This window comes from Heloderma suspectum, chromosome 3 (genome assembly GCF_057233095.1).
Source record: "Heloderma suspectum isolate Gila_16-S chromosome 3, 16-S_ref, whole genome shotgun sequence".
Classification (NCBI taxonomy): Eukaryota; Metazoa; Chordata; class Lepidosauria; order Squamata; family Helodermatidae; genus Heloderma; species Heloderma suspectum.
In genome coordinates this window covers 225394832-225415658 of record NC_139460.1, presented here as the reverse complement: position 1 = coordinate 225415658, position 20827 = coordinate 225394832, and the positions used below count along the sequence as shown (strand labels likewise).

The window sequence follows — 20827 nt, the reverse complement described above, 5'->3', positions numbered from 1 at the left end:
TAAAGCCATCTCAACAAACTAGTTAAACAGATTTATATTTTGCTTACACTTACAATTTTTGTGCCATTGTCCTTTACAAATATTCAGTACAAGTTTTGGGGTTGGTGCAAAATTTGTAGCAGGGAGGAGAGAGAGAACTATGGGGAAAATCCTCTCTCTCCCACCTCCCAGTAATCACCAGTGTCAAAGTGTGGCTGAGCTGTCTCCAAACCAGTTCTTTGTTTTCATTCCCCCTCCATGCTGTTTCAAGGGGGAAGAGCTCAGTTTCCCGTTCCTCCAATGCAATCTTTGGAAGGGATTGTGGCTCCTTCCAACACCATTAATTCCTTGTCCCTGCTCAGGGTAAGCTACTGAATGCTATCATCTGCTGATAGAAATATTCCCAGGCAGTAGAATCAAGTGCTCATGGATTACCTTTAGCCAAAGCCATGGGGGAGATCTACATAATATATAGATGAATCTGGGAACTGAACTGCTGAGTTTTGGAGGGGGAAATGCCTTCAGCAGCAGATTGGCTCCATTGGTTTTCTTGTTTCATTTGAGCAGGGATGGGAAAGCTGTAACCCTCCAGATGTTGGACTCCAACTCCCAGCAGCCCCAGCAGCATGACCAATGGTCAGCAATGATGAGCTTTGTAGACCAACATCTAGAGGGTCACAAGTTCCCACCCCTGGGTTTGAGTATCAAAGTACACTTTCAGTCTTGTTTCTCTGGAATGATTCTCATAGACCTATTCTACACGAGGCATTTATTGTGTTCTCATCATGATCCCTTGCTCATGGTTGTTTATGGGTTCTTTAGACAATGTTGTGATCCTCCAGTTTCACTTGTTTTTTAAGAGCACTTCTCCAGGGGGTTTTAGAGTGGGGAAAATGGGGTATTATTTCTGAAAGTGGAATAAATACTTGTGCATTTGTGGTATTCTACTGTAGCACAGTGCCACCTAAAGGTTATGTAGTGGAAAAGCAGGAAAGGAAAAGGAGCTTTTTTAGAGCTCCTATTTCAATTCTACAACTAAACCCAAAGTAGATATAGCAATTAACAACCTTGTGTAGAAAAACACATAGTTCCACTGCAAGTTTCAACCAGCAGTATTTTACTTACAGAATTGTAGTCATTGTTTATCTTTGTATACTGAGTGACAATAATAGCATGATATGGTCTCTTATTCAGGAATGTTAAAGAGCAGATTAAAATGTTCAGTATGGCATTTGGTACTGGCCATAAAACAGTTTTAAGCATAGCCACCTATTTGATGTGCTAGCTTTGCACATGTGGAGACATTTTGATGTGCTTGCCTCAGTACCAGAATAGACTGCACCATGTATCCTGCTGGAGTTTTTATTGGTTCAAACTCAAATGGGTTGGAGTAACATGTTCCTTCAGCAGATGCCTAGAGGCCTCACCGATGTAAGAACATCCTTGAGCCAGAGTTGCAATAAAATTGTTGCTAAAAATTATCTGGCATGTCCCCAGGCTCAGAAGCTCAGCAGCACCCCAAAGAGGTCTCAGAGTCTAATGAGTCACTGGTTACTTGTCATGCCTCGATTGGAGGAGTCCTCCTCAGAGGAGGGGCTAGAGGCCCCAGAAGCCCAGAATACCCAAGACCAGGGACTGTCACCAGACCCACAGGAGCCTGAACCCTTGGGGGAAGTGGCTGCTGGGCCATCCTTGTCAGGAGAGAGGGACTCTGCCTCTGAGGCAGAGGCTGAGCCACCCCCGATCCCTGGCAGTGTCGTTGCCTCAAGAGACAGGCTAGCAGGGCTCCTGTGCAAAGGCGTGCTCACCTCCAGAAGAGATCTCCTCAGGAGAAAGGGACTCCTCAGGAGTAGTCTCTGGGAAGGGAGCTCTGATTGCTACAGCTGAGCTCTGGGTGGGTTCTGGCTGGCTTGGAGCTTAAAAGCCTTCACTGGAAACCCAGGCAGCATTGGAACAACTTGTTCCTTCCAGTCTCTGCCATGTGCCTTGCCTCCTGAATCATGTCCTATGTCTGATGCTCTGTTTCCTGACCTTTTAGACTGCTCAACAACCCTGCTTCTGGACTGCATAACATACCTGACTACTTTACTGTGTTTGACTTCTTGCTTGTTATCTTGACTGCTCCCGCTGCTGCCTGATTCTTGTTGCCTGAATGACTGCCAGTGTTCTGACCTCTGCCTGGATTTCAACCACTCCTGCCTTAGCTTAAAACGCCTTGGACTGAAACCTATGTGCTTGACCATTTGCTTGCCAATTTGACTACTCTGTTGCCTCGCTCCCTGTACTAGCTTGCAAACAGCCAAGACTTGTTCTAGAGCAGGACATTACCCCACTTCAGGGAAAACCCTCATATACTTTTCATACCTGAGGACATAACCCTACCTTCAGCCTCTGAGGATGACTCCCCATAGCTTCTCTTGTCCCTGAACCACACAGGAGCATGGGTGCTACAGCTAACATCCAGCCGGGGCAGAGCCTCTAAAAGTTCTGGGCATGCCAGCTTTTGTAAGGCCTCAGTTGACTGCAGCCCTTGCTGGGGCAACAGTTCGCCCTGTGGGGAAATGCTCCATTCAGTATTTCCTGCAGTGTGCTGTCCAAGGTCCTGACAGTTTCTTACCTTAGTGTAACCTTACTTTCCTGGACATGACCCCTCTCTACCCAACACTGTCTACCCAACAATGTGTGAATGCAGGTGCTGTAAGCTCCTTCCCCTGGGCATTAAGCCAAGCCAGGAAATTATCCTCTGCTATTTATTTATCCATAATTTAAAAATATTTTTTCAAGTTCTGTAGGTAATCAACAAAACAAGATAATTTAGTGAAAATGTGCATATATGAAGACAAACTAATAACTACATACAGATCTGTGTGTAGCCTTGTTCTAGTGTTCCAAACCTGAATAGGGCAAACACATGAGGAGAAGGAGTGCTCTAGCCTCAACCCTCTGCTCCATTGCATTTATTGCTCTCATGTTTGTTGCCCTCGATACAGAGCCTCCTATATGGGGTAGAGAGGCGGGGCTGGAACATTCTTTCTCCTCATGCATTTGTGCTATTTGGGTACAGAACGCCTGAATAGGGCTTTGTCTGCTTGGCGGGTGTGTGTGTGTGTGTTTTTTGTTTTTGCTTTGGCCAAATGTGGATTATCTTCAGCATAGTGCAAGAAAAGGTATCCGGAACACTAGGAAATCCTCAAGGTTCCCTTGGTTATGTTTCAGTTGATAAGACAGTTTTCCCATGATAAAAAGATCCCATGTTTAGTTAGCAAAGCCTGTACAGAAAGCAATTTCATTTGGTTTCCACAGCTTAGGGTAGTGACTGATTCACTGCCAACAAAAGGAAACCTAACAAGTTGGCATGGTGACACAGTTCATGTTCCCCAAAAGAGTGAAGCAAAATAATATTTTGTGACCTTTTGCTTTAAAATAAGTTCAGTTGTGTTAAGCATACTATTCTAAAGTATCTCCAATGCAGGGCACCTTCACCACATGAGCCAGAAACTGCCCTTCTTCCAACACCTGCACGAACATCATTGAGGTTGATATTGGTATATCAGTGATAAGATACCAGATACAAAGAATCTTGTAAACATCTTTCTTTCTGCTATGACAGAAAGAAAGTGAAGGCTCTTGTAATCAAATGGTGTCTCATTCCTTTTCTTTAATTTCAGCCTCCACATCAGATTCCCATAGTGAGATATATTCCAAGTAACTGGTGCATCAAACAATCAAGGATTTCAAGGTATAACAGAATTTAACCCATGTAGGACATTGGGGGTCTTGAACTGGGGACTCTGGAAGCAGGGCCCAGGCACCTTACTCCATTGGGACAGCTCTTAGGCAGAAGGAGTTATCAGCCTGATCTCTATTGTACTACAGCACCACCCATCTAATGGGGAGAGATGGTAATGCTGCTCTCCAATCCAGCCAGACCAGGTTACCTGGGAAACCATAGGGCACGGTGAGCAACACACTGGCTGCAGACCACATGTGCCCCCCTCCCCGTCCTCTTTGGTGGCGCACTGGGAAAACAATCTCTGTTTTGCTGCAAAAATTCAGTGGCAGATTGCTATGGAGCCTTAGAAAAGCAAGAATTTACTTGTTTTCTGGCTAATATTGGCCTTTCCAAGGCTCTCTGTGGTTTGGTGCTGAATTTTGGTGGCACACTATCTTTTTGGCTGCTGCTTCTGCCATGCCGCTAAATTCAGTGGGAGGAGTGTTGCTCGTGGTGGTGGTGGGGTGCAGGAGCTTAAAATTGATCCCTGGACCTCCCAAAGTTTCCCACTTCTGCAATAGGGGCATGGCTAGCTTTATATAATTGTTGACCCAAGTTTGGTTCATGAACACTGAGAAGTCCAAATTAGCCCCCCCCCCCCCCCCCCCCCGGTCAGTAGCCACAGATGTAGACAAAACACACTTGAATGGTGGGTTAAGAACAGACTTTAATTGAGATATAACAGGCTTACATCTCGAGGTAAGTTGGCTGAGGTCAGCCTCATGGTCAACATCCCTTGCATGAGGAAGTAGGGAGGAGAACAGGAGAGTAGGGGGAGGAGACAAGGAAAGGCAGGATGATCTCCCAGAGACCCCTCCCACCTGACTCAGGTACATATTAACCCTTCAGGTTAAGTGACTCATTCCCGAGTCCCTCCAACACCCCTTCTTGAGGGCAATGGGTACTAATCCCATGCCCATCAGGTGGCACTAATGCAGTTCCCCCAGCAGAGGCTTTGTCAGCACATCTGCCACCATTTCTTCAGTTGGGCATTACTTCAGTTCAATCACCTCTTGCTCTACTAAGTCTCTTATCAGGTGATGCTTCACGTCAATGTGCTTCATCCGTGGCCTCAGTTTCTCGCTTGATGCCACCTTTGGGCACCCCTGATTGTCTACATATAACATATAGCTCGCGTGTTCTCCAGTCCCATGTCAGTGAACAATTGTCTGACCAAGTCACTTCCTGACATGCACTGGCTGCTGCCACATATTCGGCTTCTGTGGAAGACATGGCCACAACTGCGTGCTTCTTACTGGCCCAACTGATAGTCCCGCCATTGTATGTGAACAGGTTTCCTGATGTGGACTTGTGGTCTGACTCATCGCCTGCCCAGTCTGCATCCACAAACCCAGTTAGCCCTGTGTGTGTGCTGCTGGGCAGTTTGAGCTTTGTATGTGTGGTACCTTTCAAGCAGCGCATCACACACTTCACTCCATTCCAGTCGTGTTGAGGTGGCTTGACCACTTTCCTGCTCAGGATGCCCATACCTGCAGCTGTGTCTGGCCTGGTAACTGTCATGATGAATAGCAGCTTACGGCCCTTCGATACTGCTGATTATCCAGCAGTGGGACATTGTCATCTCGCCCCTTCAGGTGATCTGTGGTCATGGGAGTCTTGACCCCCTTCACCTCTGCCATTCCAAACTCCAGCAGCATCTCCTTGATCTTCTGTCTTTGACTAAGGAGGAAGCTCCCATTGTCCCCCTTCTCGACCTGTATACTCAAATAGTGCACTATTGGACCCAGGTCCTTGATTTCAAAGTTCTGCTTCAGTCTGAGCATAATTTCCATGCCATTGCTTTCCCGCTCATAGTACAGGACCAAATCATCCACATACACCAGTATGTTTGCCCACCTGTCCTCCTTCTGTCTGGTATAGAGGCAGGGGTCTGCTTTCCCCTTGGTGAAGCCCAGATTTACTAGGACTCCATTAATTTTCTTGTTCCAGGCCCTGGCAGCCAGCTTAAATCCGTAAATGCTTTTGTGCAGTTTGCACATTTCCCTGGCCCCTTCTGGATCTACAAAATCTGGTGATTGTATCATGTACAGGTCTTCCTCTATTTCACTGTACAAGAATGCTGTTTTAATGTCTAGATGCCTCACTTGCATCTCCCTGCTGGCTGCTATGCTCAGCATTGCTGTAATGGTGGTGTGCTTTACCACTGGGGCAAACGTTTCATCTTGGTCCTCCCCATACTTTTAAGAGTATCCCTTCGCTACTAACTTGGCTGTGTAGCATTCTACTTCACTGTCTGTGTTGCGCTTCACTTTGAAGGTCCACTTGCCTTGCGATTGGGGAGAAGTTCAGTCAGGGTCCAGGTCCCATTTTGGTGTAATCTCTTCCTGTTCTGCCTTCTTCCACCTGTCTGCCTCATCTTTGGGCAAAGAGGCAATGTCCTCCGAACTCGCTGGCTCTTGGATATGCTGTGCTCTGCCTGTATACAATGGTCCCTGTACCTGGCTGGCTGCATGCCTTTGGTGGCTCTCCCTGACCTCCTGGGTTCCAGCTGCTCTGCTGCATTCAGCCTTGGCTCCCCAGTGTCACCGGCCTCACTGTTGGGATTAGGTGTGTCAGCTGCCCTCTCATCTTCCTCGGGCGCTGTGGGCTCCCCTTCTCCACTCTCAGGTGTGCTCAAGTTCACCTCTATGAGCTCCATAGTCCCGGGCCTTGCAGTCTCATTGAACTGCACACTTCGGTTGGCTATGACGCTGCAGTCTTGGGGAATAAGAATTCTGTAGCCTTTATGGTAGGGACTGTATCCTGCCAGGACCCCTTCGATGGCTCTGTCAGCCAGCTTGGTCCTTTTCTGTTCTGGGCTGTGAGCATAGGCCTTACACCCAAACACTCTCAGATGGCCCACCTTCGGCTTGGCTCCATGACACAGTTCAAAAGGTGTTTTACTAGTGGCCCTGGTTGGCAGTCTGTTCTGTATGTAGGCCGCTGTAGACACCACCTCTCCCCAGAATTTAATGGTAGATTTGCATCTGACAGCATGCTTCTTAACATGTCTAAGAGAGATCTGTTGTGCCTCTCAGCCACATCATTCTGTTCCAGTGAGTAGCTGACTGTCTTTTGATGCGACGTGCCTTGGGCCCAGAGGTATGCTTCCATCTCTCTTCGGATGGACTGTCCTCCATTGTCAGTATGAATGGCACTCAGCGTCTTGCGAAATTTGTTCTTGGTTGCTTCAACAAACTCCTTCAGCTTCCTCAGTACTTGATCCTTACGCTTGAGGATGTACACTGTTGTGAACCTGGAATAATCATCAATGAAGGTGAGGATGTACTTAACCCTCCAGGGGTTATCACCTCCATCAGTCCACAGAGTGGATGAGCTCCAGTGGTTCTTTAGCTCTGCTCTCACTTGCCTTGGGCAGTGGGACCCGCGTGGACTTGGAGGAGCACACACAGCTCATCCTTGACCTGCACGCTGGGATCTGTAAGTCTGCAGTGAGTTCCTTGGTCACCAACTCTCTCGCTGCTTCCATGCGTCTGTGTCCCATGCGTCTGTGCCAGAGGCGGATGCAACTGTCATGGGGTGTGTGGTCTGCCCTCTTGGCCTCTTCTCTGCTGCCAGCAATCTCATACATAGAGTTCTTTACCCTGGCATTGCCCCACAACCTTCCTTCTCTGGATATTTGGCATTCATCCCCTTCGAAAAGTAGGACAAATCCATCTGCTGTAAGCTTTCTTACTGAGAGCAAGTTCCCTCCCAGGTCTGGCACAAACAAGACGTCTGTTAGCTTTGTTTTCCCACCATGTGGTGGTGCTATACAGTCTTTGGTGCCTTCTCCTATTCCAGCTGCTTTTATCTGTTTCCCATTAGTCAGGTAAACATAAGTCTGCTTTTGGTGATCCAGTTCCTCGAAGAACTCCCTCTGGCTAGTCATGTGGCTGCTAGCTCCTGAGTCCAGCACCCAAACTAGGTTGTGCATCTGAGCTCTGGTTACTCCGAGGTAAACAGACTGGCAGGAATGGGCCCCTTGTGGCTCACAGTTTACTCTGCCTTGTCCTCTGTTGCTCTTCGGCTCCCTCTTTTGGCCATTTTCAGGACAATCTCTCTTGAAATGTGTCCTGGCACCACACTGTTTTGTCTGTCTTAAGGGCTTGATCTGATTCTCTAGTGCCCTTTGTTTCTGGCCAAGTCTTTGTCCTCTTACATGAGGCGTCGGCCATTCCACTCACTAATCAGCCTGGCCTTTACATAGTCCAGTTTAAGCTCTGCTTTGTGGGGAGGGGGTGCTTCTGAGGCTGTTATGAGTGGTTCATAGGAATCATTTAGACTGCACAAAATGATGGCCACGACGTCTTCCTCTGGGGTCTCTGAGCCAATTGCCTGCAGCTCCTCAACAACTTGCAAGACTGCATTTATATGGTCTGGCAAGCTGGCTCCTTTATTGAGCCTCAATTTAAACAGCTTCCTCTTTGCATTTATGAGCTTTGCATTTATGCTGGTAGGCTGGTGCACCATCCGCAGAGCCTCCCACATTTGCTTGGCTATTTTCTCATTTCTGATGTGGAGCAACTAGTAATTTTAGACAGAGAGCAATTGTTGCCCTTGCTTTTCTGCCCCTTTTGTTCTAGTCCTCGGGGTTTTCTGCAGGGCGAGCCAGTACCAGAACTTCTCACAAGTCCTCTTTCACTAGCGCCATTTCCATCTTGAACTTCTAAAGCTGGTAGTTCCCGGTGCCTAGTTTTTCCATGGCTGCATGTATATTTCCTTCAGCCATCACTCCACCCTCCGAGATTTTTCTCCCTTGTCTATCTGATGGGCAGTACTCACAGGCTTCTGGGTGATTCCTTGCAAAAGCCTTTTCCTTCTTTATTGGCTACTAGGCCACATAACTTAAAGTCCGAATCAGCCCCCCCCCCCCCCCCCGTCAGCAGCCGTGGATGTAGACAAAACACGCTTGAGTGGTGGGTTAAGAACAGACTTTACTTGAGATATAGCGGGCTTACATCTCGAGGTAAGTTGGCTGAAGTCAGCCTCATGGTCAGCATCCCTTGCACGAGGAAGAAGGGAGGAGAACTGGAGAGTAGGGGGAGGAGACAAGGAAAAAGCAATATGATCTCCCAGAGACCCCTCCCACCTGACTCAGGTACATATTAACCCTTCAGGTTCAGGTTAAGTGACTCATGCCCGAGTCCCTCCAACACACTGAAACAGTCTGTGAAATACAGGAAACTGGTTTGTCCAAACCATTATTCATTCACAAACCAGACTATCAAACCTCTAGGATATCAAACCTCTATCCCCCTCCAATGATCCCCCCTCAACAAGAAGCTCCCACCAGCTATTAATAAACATTTTATGAGTCTTATTTGCTTTAGGAAGCTGTAGCAACTTATTTTATCTGCCCGCAGATTGAAGATATGCTCGAGTATGGTTTGTTTTTTGTCTGTTAAAATATTTTGCACAAAAATCCACAAGGTGCTTCCAGATGGACAACTGCTAGTGCAGGTTGGAGTCCTGGGGCAGATCTTCACAAGAATGGAATGAGAAGCGCGTTGGAGCATTACCTGGATTTTCATGGAATTGGCTTTGATCCATCAGGGACACATGAAGCAAGAAAAGCCAAGTGTACGGTACTGTTAAAGTCAGTTTTCAGGGGTCACACACGCTTGGAAGGAACATACTTCTGGGTGGGGTGGGGGGAGTAGAACTAAATGTCATCAGACTGGCAGGGGCTGCTCAACCAATGAGAGAGGCTTGTTTGCCCCCCCCCCCCCAGTCCAGGCTTCCCCCTGCTGCTATGTTATTATGAATGGAGAGCAACTAATTCACAATTCTGAAGGCTCCCTTCTACTACTATATTATCTCTCCTCCCGCCCTTTTCTCCAGTGTGCTCACCTTTGCCTTGAGAAGCCAAAATCCTTGATCTGGGAGTGTAGTATCTAAAGGCTTCCCATGAAAGCAGCCCAGCCTCTCAGTTTCATCCCATTCCAGCGCCAGGGAATTATTGCTTCCAACTCACCTTTCTCCTCCTCCTTGCTTGGAGTGATATGAGAAGCTCACACAATCCCAAATGATCGCTACTGTGACTTTACATAACAGAGAAACTACAGAATGTCAAAGAAACACAGCATCAAAATAGTGATTTCACAGAGAAGCGAAAGCGCGCTTTAGGGCAAAGGTTAGCATTTTAACCCTTTAAATGCTTTAAAGATTTACCATGGCTCTGTATGCACTGAGATCTGTTAAAGATTCACTGCAGTTGAGCTAGATTTATTTCTTACTTCAGAGTAAACATGCACAGAAGGGGAATGCTTTACAGAGAGTCCCATCCAGAATTTGAATATGTTGAAGATTCAATGTGGAGGAGCGAGATTTATTTCTTACTTATGGGTAAACATGCACATAAGGGGGGGATATGGGAAAAACTACTTTGATTGGGGAAACAGGAGGGAATGGGGCGTACCACCGCCTTGAACACGTCACTGCCAGATCACAGAGGTATGCCTAGGATTTAAGATGTGTGTGTGGGGGGGGGCATGGTACACTGTGGCAAAACCACCAGGGAACTGCTTTCGGTAAAAAAGTTGGACTAAAAGGAGTTTCAGAAAATGCAGCTTTTCAAGGGGGAAGCGGCTGGTTGGCAGCGGATTGGTCATCTGTTGCGAACAAACTCAGACTGCTCTAACTTCACAGTAAATCTCTCATGAAGACAGGTCCCTGATATGTAACGGGCTGCTCTTGAGTTTCTTTTTGAAAATAATATTTTAATTTTTAATTTTTTTGCTTTGGATGAATCTCAGGATGCAAGCAGAAAGAGTCCTCAGGCCCTTATCACTAACACTACTTAGCAGGCAAATATTTCTGGGCTGTCAGAAAGTGCACATTTTGGATGGGTGATGTCACAACCTTCTTCTCTGCAAATTTTGATGTTGAAAATTACCTCAATATTACCTGTATATTCAAGTATTTATTGAACATACAATATCTGTATTTGACCAGTGATATTTGATTTCAGTATTCAATATACGACTTCGAAATTTTATATTTGACTGCATTCCTGTATAAAGTACATTACAGTAATCCAATCTGGAAGCAACTAGAGCATGAATGACTGTAGCTAAATCTGATTTCTCCAGATGGAGTGCCAGATGGAGTTGGTAAAAAGCACTCATGGGATCACCTGTGCAATCATAAGTAATAAGCATCCTCAAGTTGCAAACTTCTTGCTTTGGGAGGAATGTGACTCCTTCTAAAAACAAGCTGAACCCAAGATTGTCAGTACCACCAACCAGCAGTACCTTGGTTTTGTTTTGATCTTTAATTTCCACTTTTACTTCAACATATATTTTTTTTGAAATTTACTTTTGTATTATAGGAAGAAGCAATGTATTTAAATAAATTGAAAAGAAGTGTATTAGTTGATAAAATACCAGGCTCTAGGACATTGGGTTTTATCTCCTAAACCACAATTCTGTTCCTACTTGTAAGAATGCCTTTCTGTCTGGAACAGGTTGCTTCACTTACCAGAGCCTTTGTTTCTATTCCAATCCAGATTAACATTTGTCTGTTTACACTGTAAAGTCTAAGAATATATGTACTTTTCAGTGTATCAATCTCTGTGGGTCCCTAATCTCATCCACTGCTTTGGGAGACTTAGAGCTATATTTCTCCATCTTTCGTGGCTCTATAAAGAATTTATCCTCCTTCTGGTGCCAGATCTTTGCTCAGATAAGTGGGTTTTCTTTTGTTGATATGTCTACTTAGTTCACAAACAGCTACTTTAAAATTCTTTCAAGTAATTGATTTTTATCAAATCATAAAAATAATTACTTGTTTCAGTATTCTCATAATTATATTAATAATTAATTAAAACAAATATTAATTATAGGCAACTTTAATCATGTTAAAGAGCTAAAGCCATTTCACTATAATCCTTTAAAGCAAGTCTCATGCCTAAGATGTAATTAATAATATGTAGCCTGTTGATCCATCTAACATCAGTTGTGAACCCAACGCTCCCACAGCTTAATGCGACTTTATTAAGCTCTTATAACTTCAGCATGGGATTTGACTCTGCTGGTTCTTGCCATTGCTCTGTAACAGCTTAGCTTTAATAATGTACATACACTTGTTACATCTATTCAGGTCCACTAAGCCTAGGTTAACCCCTCAAATTGCTGTCACACATTGACCAAGGAAAGGAAGTAAAACATTAGCAAGTTTTTTGCAAACAATGTGTGGCCCATTGTTCTGCCTCCTTCCCCTTGAAACTAGATACAAATATATGCCATTGCTTAATGGAAGGAGCTGTTTCTTTGCAAATGACCAATTGTATTTAACAAAGTTGATATGCAGAGCAATGGTTAAGCTACTCCAGAGCATGTAAACAAGGGCAGATCATGCTCTCTCAGCCTAACCTGACTCACAACACTTGTTAGGATGACAAAATCTAAAGATGTCTGATCTGGCCATGGTCACGCATGCCTTAGCTGCATCCCGTTTGGACTACTGTAATGTGCTCTACATGGGGCTGCCATCAAAAACTGTTCAGAAACTTCAGCTGGCCCAGATTGCTATGGCCAGACTGATGACAGTGGCCTGTTACAGGGAGCATGTGACTACCTTGTTACAGCAGCTTCACTGGCTACTGGTCTGTTTCCAGGTAGAATCCAAAGTGCTGATTATGACCTATAAAGCCCTATATGGCTTGGGACAAGGCTACCTGAAAGACCGCCTTCTCATATATGAGCCTGCCCAGTTCTTAAGATCTTCCAGAGAGACCCTTCTTTTGAGATTACCACCATCAGAGCATGTTTGGTGGTGACACAAGAGAGGGCCTTTTTGGTGGCTGCTCCCAGACTGTAGAACTCCCTCCCAAGGGTGGCTAGTTTTGTTCTTTCTCTGCTGTCCTTCTGCTGGTGGTCAAAGAATGCTTTATTCAAAAAGGCCTTTTGCTTGTAAGTGGGTCTGTTGGGTTGGGTGCTGTTCTTTATTTTTTATTTTTTTATTCTGTAATTGTTATGTTTTTAATTGTACTTTAATGTATTGTTTTATTCAGTTTTAATTGTGCCTGTAAGCTGGCTTGAGTGCCTTTTTTTTTTTTTTTGGTAGAAAGTTGGGGTACAAATCAAATAAATAAATAAAATCTAATATGCCCATATGTGCTGCTTCCCTGGGCTCGTATATTTGATCAAACAAGAGTTTGCTTTGTAGAAGCCCAAATAAAAGCTACTAGGGCCTGAGTTGTTCTCAGAAATGGATTGAGACTTAGTCTTGATGGAACAGTTCTTCGCAGAGCAAGCTGAAACCAATTACTATTCCATTTCTCTCTTCCTCCCTTCAGATCTGTTGCTGCCACATCCTTTCTTCTATTCTTTAAAATGGGGGTATCAAATGCAAATGAGTTGGAGGTCCAAACTCATATCCAGTGGATTCTCAGGATCCACACTGATAATTTGCCCAAAGTTTTCTTTTTAGAACTTAAACACACTCTCCGACAGTGTGCTACGTTGCGCAGCAGCTCCTACACTTGCCATAGTCCTTTCCTTATGTGCTACTAATTTAAGCAAAATTTGTGAAGAGTGATGGCTGATGGCTACTACTTAGGACATGTCTTCTGTCAGGGTAGAAACTGAGCCGATAGAACCCCAGAGCAGTTCTGATTCTGAGGAGGAACAGCAATCCGTGGGAGAGGAGCGCGCTCATCTCTCACAGGCACAGCAGCTGGCAGAGATTCCTCCTGCCAGCATTCCTGAGATAGTGACCCTGGCAGTGAGAGAGTGCTGGAGGGGGGTCTTGCTGGATGCTCGACACCAATGCCGGGAGCGACGACAGTTGGAGGGCACGGAAAGGAGGCGTAGCGCTTGTTTGGCACGCAAGCAACGGTTGTGTCCCGAGGACCCAAGGGAAAGAGGGAGGATCTCTTCCTAGCCAAGTTCAGGGTCTTCCTGTGATTCTCCTTCAAACGGGGACCAACTGCCTAACCTGGAGCATAGGCTACTCTGCTATCTTTTCCCCAGTGCTGTTCCTTGCTTAGTCGCTGGTGATTAGCATCTGAAAGAGTCATTAAGTTGTAAAAGGATTAAAGCCTTGAAAAGAATCCTTTTGTCTGTGTCTTGAGTTAGCTATTGGAGTAGACTGAAAGAGACAGCTAGGGCGCTCTTGACATCTTCCTAGCTCCAAAGTGGTTCAATAATTTTTGTAAGTTATTTATATGATAATGTATGGGCGGGATACCTAGGGCCTAACTAGGGACCAGTACCAGGCCTGATAAAGCCTTTGAATATTTTTTTCTTTCTTTTTAGACCTTTGTAACTGGTTACCCAGACAGAGATCGTGGCCGCATTCTGACGTCACTTTAAGCCATGGTGGCTTAATAAGCTACTCACAGTAGTTTATTTTTTAAATAACCTATGATGCCCCACAGCATGAGCGGGCTAATAAGCTACTGTGAGTAATTTATTAAGCTGCACTGCCTAATCTGATCCATCCCCCTGCCCCCTGTCCCGCTGCAGTCCTCCCACCTGAGCAATGGTGCTATGTCACACATTGACAAAGGAGCGAAAATCCCATGTCTACCAAAAAGGGGGTGGTGGCCATAAAACCTTGGAGGTGTGCAGGATCGAGACCAAACTTCACACAGCATCTTATAGTCAGGAGGCACCCCATCCACTATCAAAACCCTACACAATTACCCCAGAGGAGCAAAAATCCCAAGTGCACCAAAAAGGAGGTGGTGACTATAAAACCTTGGGGGCTTGCATGATTGGGACCAAACCGCATACAGAGTTATAGTTCTCTTTTGTTCATTCACTAAAGCACTATTGCACTTCCTTGCTAAAGCGGAATTATGCATTTCTCCCCATAGACATTACAGGCATAGAGGCTTTAACATGTTCCCAATACCACAATTGTGAAAATGTGCAAATGCGCAAAAGTGCAAAGGAAACATTTTTTTAAAAGAGGAACAGAGGCAACTGTGGAATAGGGGAAAATGGGGGCATGGGGAAAAATGCTCACATTTTGCCCTATCCCAGGAAACTTTCAGGGAGTTTCCATTACACAAAGAACTCCCAAGAAAAATAGAGCGATGACAGCGATCTGAACCGCTCTTGCCGCATGACTCTATAGGCAAGCAGAATAACCCACAGTGCTTGACAGATGACACAATAACACATGGTGAGTTAAATAACCCCTACTGCAGGTTATCAGAGTGGGTTATTTTAGCCAAATAAGCCATCATGGATTTAAAAATTCCTGACAGACAACATGATAACCCCCAATGTGGTAAATAAGCCATCATGGGTTATGGTGTCATCCAAACTCAGTCAATTTCATCTCTCCATGCCCTGGAAGTTTCCTGAAGATGAGTAATATATGAATATGATGATGATGAATCATCTCAGTTTTTTTTTTTCAAATACATTTTTGTGAGTGGTTTGAGAATGATTTTTTCTCCTATGCTTCTTTTAAGTTGAAGCTATATGAGAAATTAAACACTTCATACAGAGGTAGGTTTGAAATGTCTTCAAGAAAGTGTCTTCTGGTGGGTCACAGCCACAAGCTAGTGGCAGTGGTAGGAAATTTTAAATAGTAGCCTCTCAGGCTACATCAGGGGCATTGTGGGTAATTGAAAATAACAGCTTGCAGGCTCAAGGCAGCTACCAGTGCTGATCCCAGGCCTGACTTCATAAATTCCCTAGCAGCAATGACATTTGCTATAAAACTGGCTTGCATGACCTTGTGTGTTAGTGCTGTGTACCAGGTATTCTAGTTTTAATTTTTAGCTTTTGAAAAACAGGAGGTGCAAAGGCTGGTAAGCATCCAAAGTAGACCCCCAAAAGGAGAGAAGCATCTCAGGATGCAAATATTTTGTTTATGGAAAGGCCGAAGTGTTTTGGCCTCTTATTTTAAGGCCTTCTTCAAGGGGCTGTAACAGTAATGATAAAGAAGGACAACACATAAGTACATTATAAATTTTAGTTTTGAAACATATGGCAAGGCACCTTGCAACAATTTAACATTAATAACTCTGCATCATTCCACACTGTACACTAGGCCTGTATATCCATAATTAGTGGGAAATTCATTGAAACATATATAAGATTGCACATTGCATCAAGGCCTGTGCATACAATTTAATATTAAAAAACTATACATCATTCCACACTGCAAGCTATCTTTTTACTTATAAAAAAGTATGCAGAGATTCTTAAAACAAATGTCTCCTGCTGTAATTTACAGATGACTAGGAAAGAATATACTGAAGGCTGTAATTTATGCTGTTAAGAGATGTTTTTTCTTACAGTTCTTACAGGTGTTGGTTGCCATGACTTGGAGAATAGCTGAGATTTGGGAGACCTTGAGCTACTCTCTAACAAACATGTGCACACGTAACTAGGAGTATACCCCATGGAATACAATACTTATTGTTAAGCAAACATGCAGAATATAGAGCTGTAGCTAAAACAATCACTTTTATAATAATTCACTGTACCCCTTAATGTTTTGAGGTAGAAATCTGGATTTCTCCAAATGTCCCCGTTTATTTTTCCCCTGATGAAGACAACCCTCCCTCAAAATGCAGCTCTTAATATTGTTAATTTGTAGTCATTCAAATGTGAAAGCACAAAATATTATCTTGCCATGCTGTTTATAGTTTAAATAGTTAAGCACTGGTACTTCTAAAGAAATCTGAAACCTTTTTATAGTTTCATATTCTCTTGTGCTTGAGGTATTTCCAAGACTCTGTTTACATTACCAGGACAACTAGCAGAAGCTATGCTGTGCTTAGCGTAGGGTTTAAAGGGGGATCTATGAATAATTCCAACTGGGGCTATGTATTATTTCTGCTACTGGTAAAATGTGACATAAACCTATCAGTGCTTCTCTCACAAACATGTTAGTCTGAGGTTGCGTAATTATCTATCTTAGTTCGTTCATTTGTTATATTGCATTTGTTTCTAAGTGAACAGTCTGAAAGCTGTACCCAGAAATGAATAGATTTCAAAATTATCAGCTGGTTTGCGTGTCTTGCTTTGCATTTTATGGGTTATTGATAGTTCAATCCTATCCATGTCTACTCAAAAGTAAGTCCTAAGACAGACTTGGGTATTAATCTCATGTAGGTCTTTTTGTACCACAATGCTCAGCTGTGTGTGGAGAAATGGAGGGTTGAGTTGGCTTCTCAAGCACCTGGAAGAGAGGGGAAAGAATGGTGCCTAGGAATCTGTCTATATTCAATAAATGCTAGATGAAAGTAGGGTCAATAAGTGCAAACAGACATATCAGTATACTTCCTACCAAAGTTAGAGATCCTTGGTGTGCTAATATTGCACACACAGATGAGGCAACCTGGTTTGGCTGACATCCCAGATACATAAAATACTGCAGAGACAAGGTAGTTCTTCTTGCTTTGCCCAACATCCTGTTTACATGGGCCTAGCCTGTCTGGAAAAAGGTCAGGCTAGATCCTTCTTCCTTTGCATCTGGTTTTTCCGTGTGCATGAACATTTGGGCATGTGAGCTCACACTTGTGGTTGGAGCTGTTGCCATCTCATCTGTTTGTGAGGGAAATGTCTTAATTTCCTTTTGTACTATCTGTTGACCTATAACTATGAAGTTTGCTATCATTATAAACTTGGAGCACTTCTTTATTATTTTTGTCATATGCCACTTTGTAAACAGTGTATAATTAACCATATAATAATAAATTGTGGTGTGCTTTTGTGCTTCCTGATTAGTATCTCCAATTTCAAGACTTGCAATTTTTTCCCCCTGCCCATGTTAGATGGATTTTGTTGTAGTTATGTGGAGTTCATCTTTTCAAGGGTACCCTCTATTTAATCTTACAGGTAGAAACAGCCTCTGTTTGGTCATAAGATTAGGGAACAAGAGAGATAGTCTTAGCCAGGTGTCCTAGGTGCAAATAAAATACTTTGTGCAATTAACAGCAGTGCTTCAAAAATCAATTGTTATGTAAAATTTATTTCATGATTATAAGAACATGGACAGCCTAATCAGATGTGCTTAGAACAGTAAGTTTCACTTTCAATGGCTTTACTTATGATAGATTACATTGTCCAGAGTAAAACAGTTATTGGCTCATTCAGAGATGGAATAGATAGATAGATAGATAGATAGATAGATAGATTACATTGAAGTGTTGAGTGAAAGCAGATATATAATTGTTATACTTTGCTTTATTGGATTTGCTGCCCTGTTAATAAACTATCAGATATACAGGAGGAATCTATTATCTAAATTATCTTAAAATAATCCATCTATGTATATATTTTTTGTAGATAGTTTTCAATTAGGTCAACACATTCTTGTGACTGACTTTACAAGTTTGGTTTGTGTCTTTAAAGCTAGCTGTCAGTAGAAGAGGAAATACAATTTTTTTTCTTTGAAAGGAAATGTGTTTCTATCTGTTATGTGAAGCTCTCATCACTGAAGAAATGTCTGTAAACATAAATTACAAATCCTTCAGGAGCCAAGAAGAAGGAAACTAAATGTAGGAAAGAAAAGATCACATTTATTATCTCATGTTGATAAGTGTTTATACAATGGGAAAAACCAAACCCTTGGGAATCTCACTGTAAAATAGTCCAGTTGGTTTGAATTAGGTTTCCATGTGAAATATAGCTTTTTCTTTCTTCCTTTCTCCCACTTTAATTAATGTTGTGGGAAAGTAAACTGAACATTTTCTGAGTGATAGATAGTAGATATTTATGTAAGATCAGGTTTTGAACACAAACAAAACTATATATTAAGAAGATTGTTCTCACTGAACCTAATTAAATTTGAAGCAGGATTTGGCAGTACAGTCAGATTGGGAATATGAGGTTTTAGATCAAATTGAATTGAATGTGTTTTCATGTTAGCAAAAATATGTATAGTTCTGACAGTTCAAACCTTAGTTGGAATCTGTTTATTCTAAATAATTCTGGCATTGAACAAGATTCATTTTTTAAGTAGTAATATAAATGATGTACTAAGTATATCAAAAATACATTCATATATTTTTACAAGCAATGTGGAAGAAAGAATGGTTTTAGAATGAGCGGTTTAGAAATAATGCTAGCTTTTGTTCCATAATAACCAAAGGATTTGGGTTTTTTCCCCTTACAGACAGAGGGCATTATCCAGCTGTGTCATTCCGTTAGCGCAAATGATGTTCCGCTAGCGGAAACTAGGTTCTGAACTATGCACAAGAGAAGAATCCAACTAAAGTTATGTTTGCACAAGCAGTTTTGTATAACCCTTGTGCAACGCGTTCTGCATTCCCATTGTGCAACCGGTTATGCAACTACTTGCACCCATTATGCAATGCATTGTGCAACCGGTTGTGCATTCTGCTTGTGTAACGGGTTGGTTAACACAGCTGCTTGCACCGGTTATGCAATGCATTGTGCCACAGGTGGCGCAACTGCTTGCATAACTGCTTGTGCGAGTGTAATGGGCAACAGCAACTGCTTGCACAACAGAAAGATTCAGCGGCGCTCTGCTAGTGCTGTTTGAGTTTGTGGAATGTCACCATTGGATATGCCCATTGCATTCCAGGGCAGTCTTATTGACAAGATCCATTTATATATAAAATTTTGATAAACTTGAAACTTCAGAGCTGTGCAACTTTTCTTTACCTGAAAAGGTATAATTATGTACACATAATAATTGACACTATAAGTAGACTGCTTTCAGCTCAGTCCTATCCATATTTACTCAGAAGAAAGTCTTGCTGGTTTACATGGTACTTATTTACTCATATGTATGCTTAGGGGTGCAGCCTTGTCTTTCCCAGTCTGGAACTTCTGATTTGGGGTGCACAATAAGTTAGAATTAGTCCAACCATGAGCCTGATAAGGCCAATGGCTCTAAAAATCAATAGTGTCAAAGTCTTCCCATAAATCTGTTACTTAAACTAAGACCTTCCTCTGGGTTTTACTCCTAACCTGATTGACTGCGCAGATCCAGACAATCTGATTACTGCTACTGTCTATGTGAAGAACTGGGGTAAAACACTCATAAAAGCACCAGTTTAGGAGTGTTGCACATTTTTGGAGTGTTTTTGTATTTTAAAAAATAAGTTTTTAATTTCTGTTTATATGCATATGCAGTATTACTATTTACATGGAGATGAAAGTGCCTAATGTATAGATGCAAATTTGCTGCGTGGTTCTGTATAATTTGTTTTGCTAAACAAATTACATAGCTTTGCACATTCCACTAGCAATATTGCCATCTCACTTGAAGGGTTCTAAGAAGTATATGATTTATGTATCGTAAACACATATACCAAAATGAATGAGTATCGTATATATTTAAGTTCCTGTTTTGAACAGAACAATTCAAGTATTGTGTGTATACACACACACACACACACACACTACATATATATAATTTTCCCAGTTCATTCATTTAGTTGTAAGACAATGTGAATATAAATAAAGTGTACAAATATAACTGTTTTTGTTTTGTATTGTATGTTTTTTAAAAAAAATAAGGTGAGCTCTTGGGTGACGTGGCTGATTCTGACTGCAGGTTCTATGGAGGAAAAACGAGAAGTCTTCTCCTATGTGGTACATGTGGCAAAATGCTGCTGGAATATGGGCAACTACAATGCTGTTATGGAGTTCTTGGCAGGACTCAGGTACTTGCAGCTCATTCTTCAAATGATGGAGACTCTGGCTTAGATTAAATTGCAGCTTCTGTTACATACAGCTGTCCTTTTAAAAAATAAACCATGAACTCTATCAGTCACTGGCTAAATAGTGTTCTGTTCTGTTGCTAAGTTGCGTCATTTATCTTGTCCAGTGAGTTTATGACTGCTCACTGTTTTGAGAAAATTGAATATGATGGATGACAGAGGTTACATTTGGTGAAAAACAGGTCTTTTCTCAGAATACTCTAGAGACAATGCCATTTATCTTCCTAAATGATAAACAACTTAAACTAGAAACATTAACATACTTAAAAAAAAACCAGCTTTCTAATAGAAAGTGCCATTGTAGTAATTAAAAGGAACATCATAAAACTTCAGAAAAATGCAGATTCCTCTTGGCAAACCCAAAATGTTAAAAATCCCTGCTACATTTTTCATTATCAACATTTTACTGA

General features: G+C 42.7%; 1 protein-coding gene across 1 annotated transcript in view; it reads left to right on the top strand.

Moving 5' to 3' along the window:
- PLCE1 (phospholipase C epsilon 1) overlaps window positions 1–20827 on the top strand; it is a 202781-nt gene that overhangs the window by 103313 nt on the left and 78641 nt on the right. Inside the window, 1 exon segment of the mRNA XM_084845832.1 lies at window positions 20215–20360. Coding sequence (XP_084701958.1) covers window positions 20215–20360 — 146 coding nt within the window.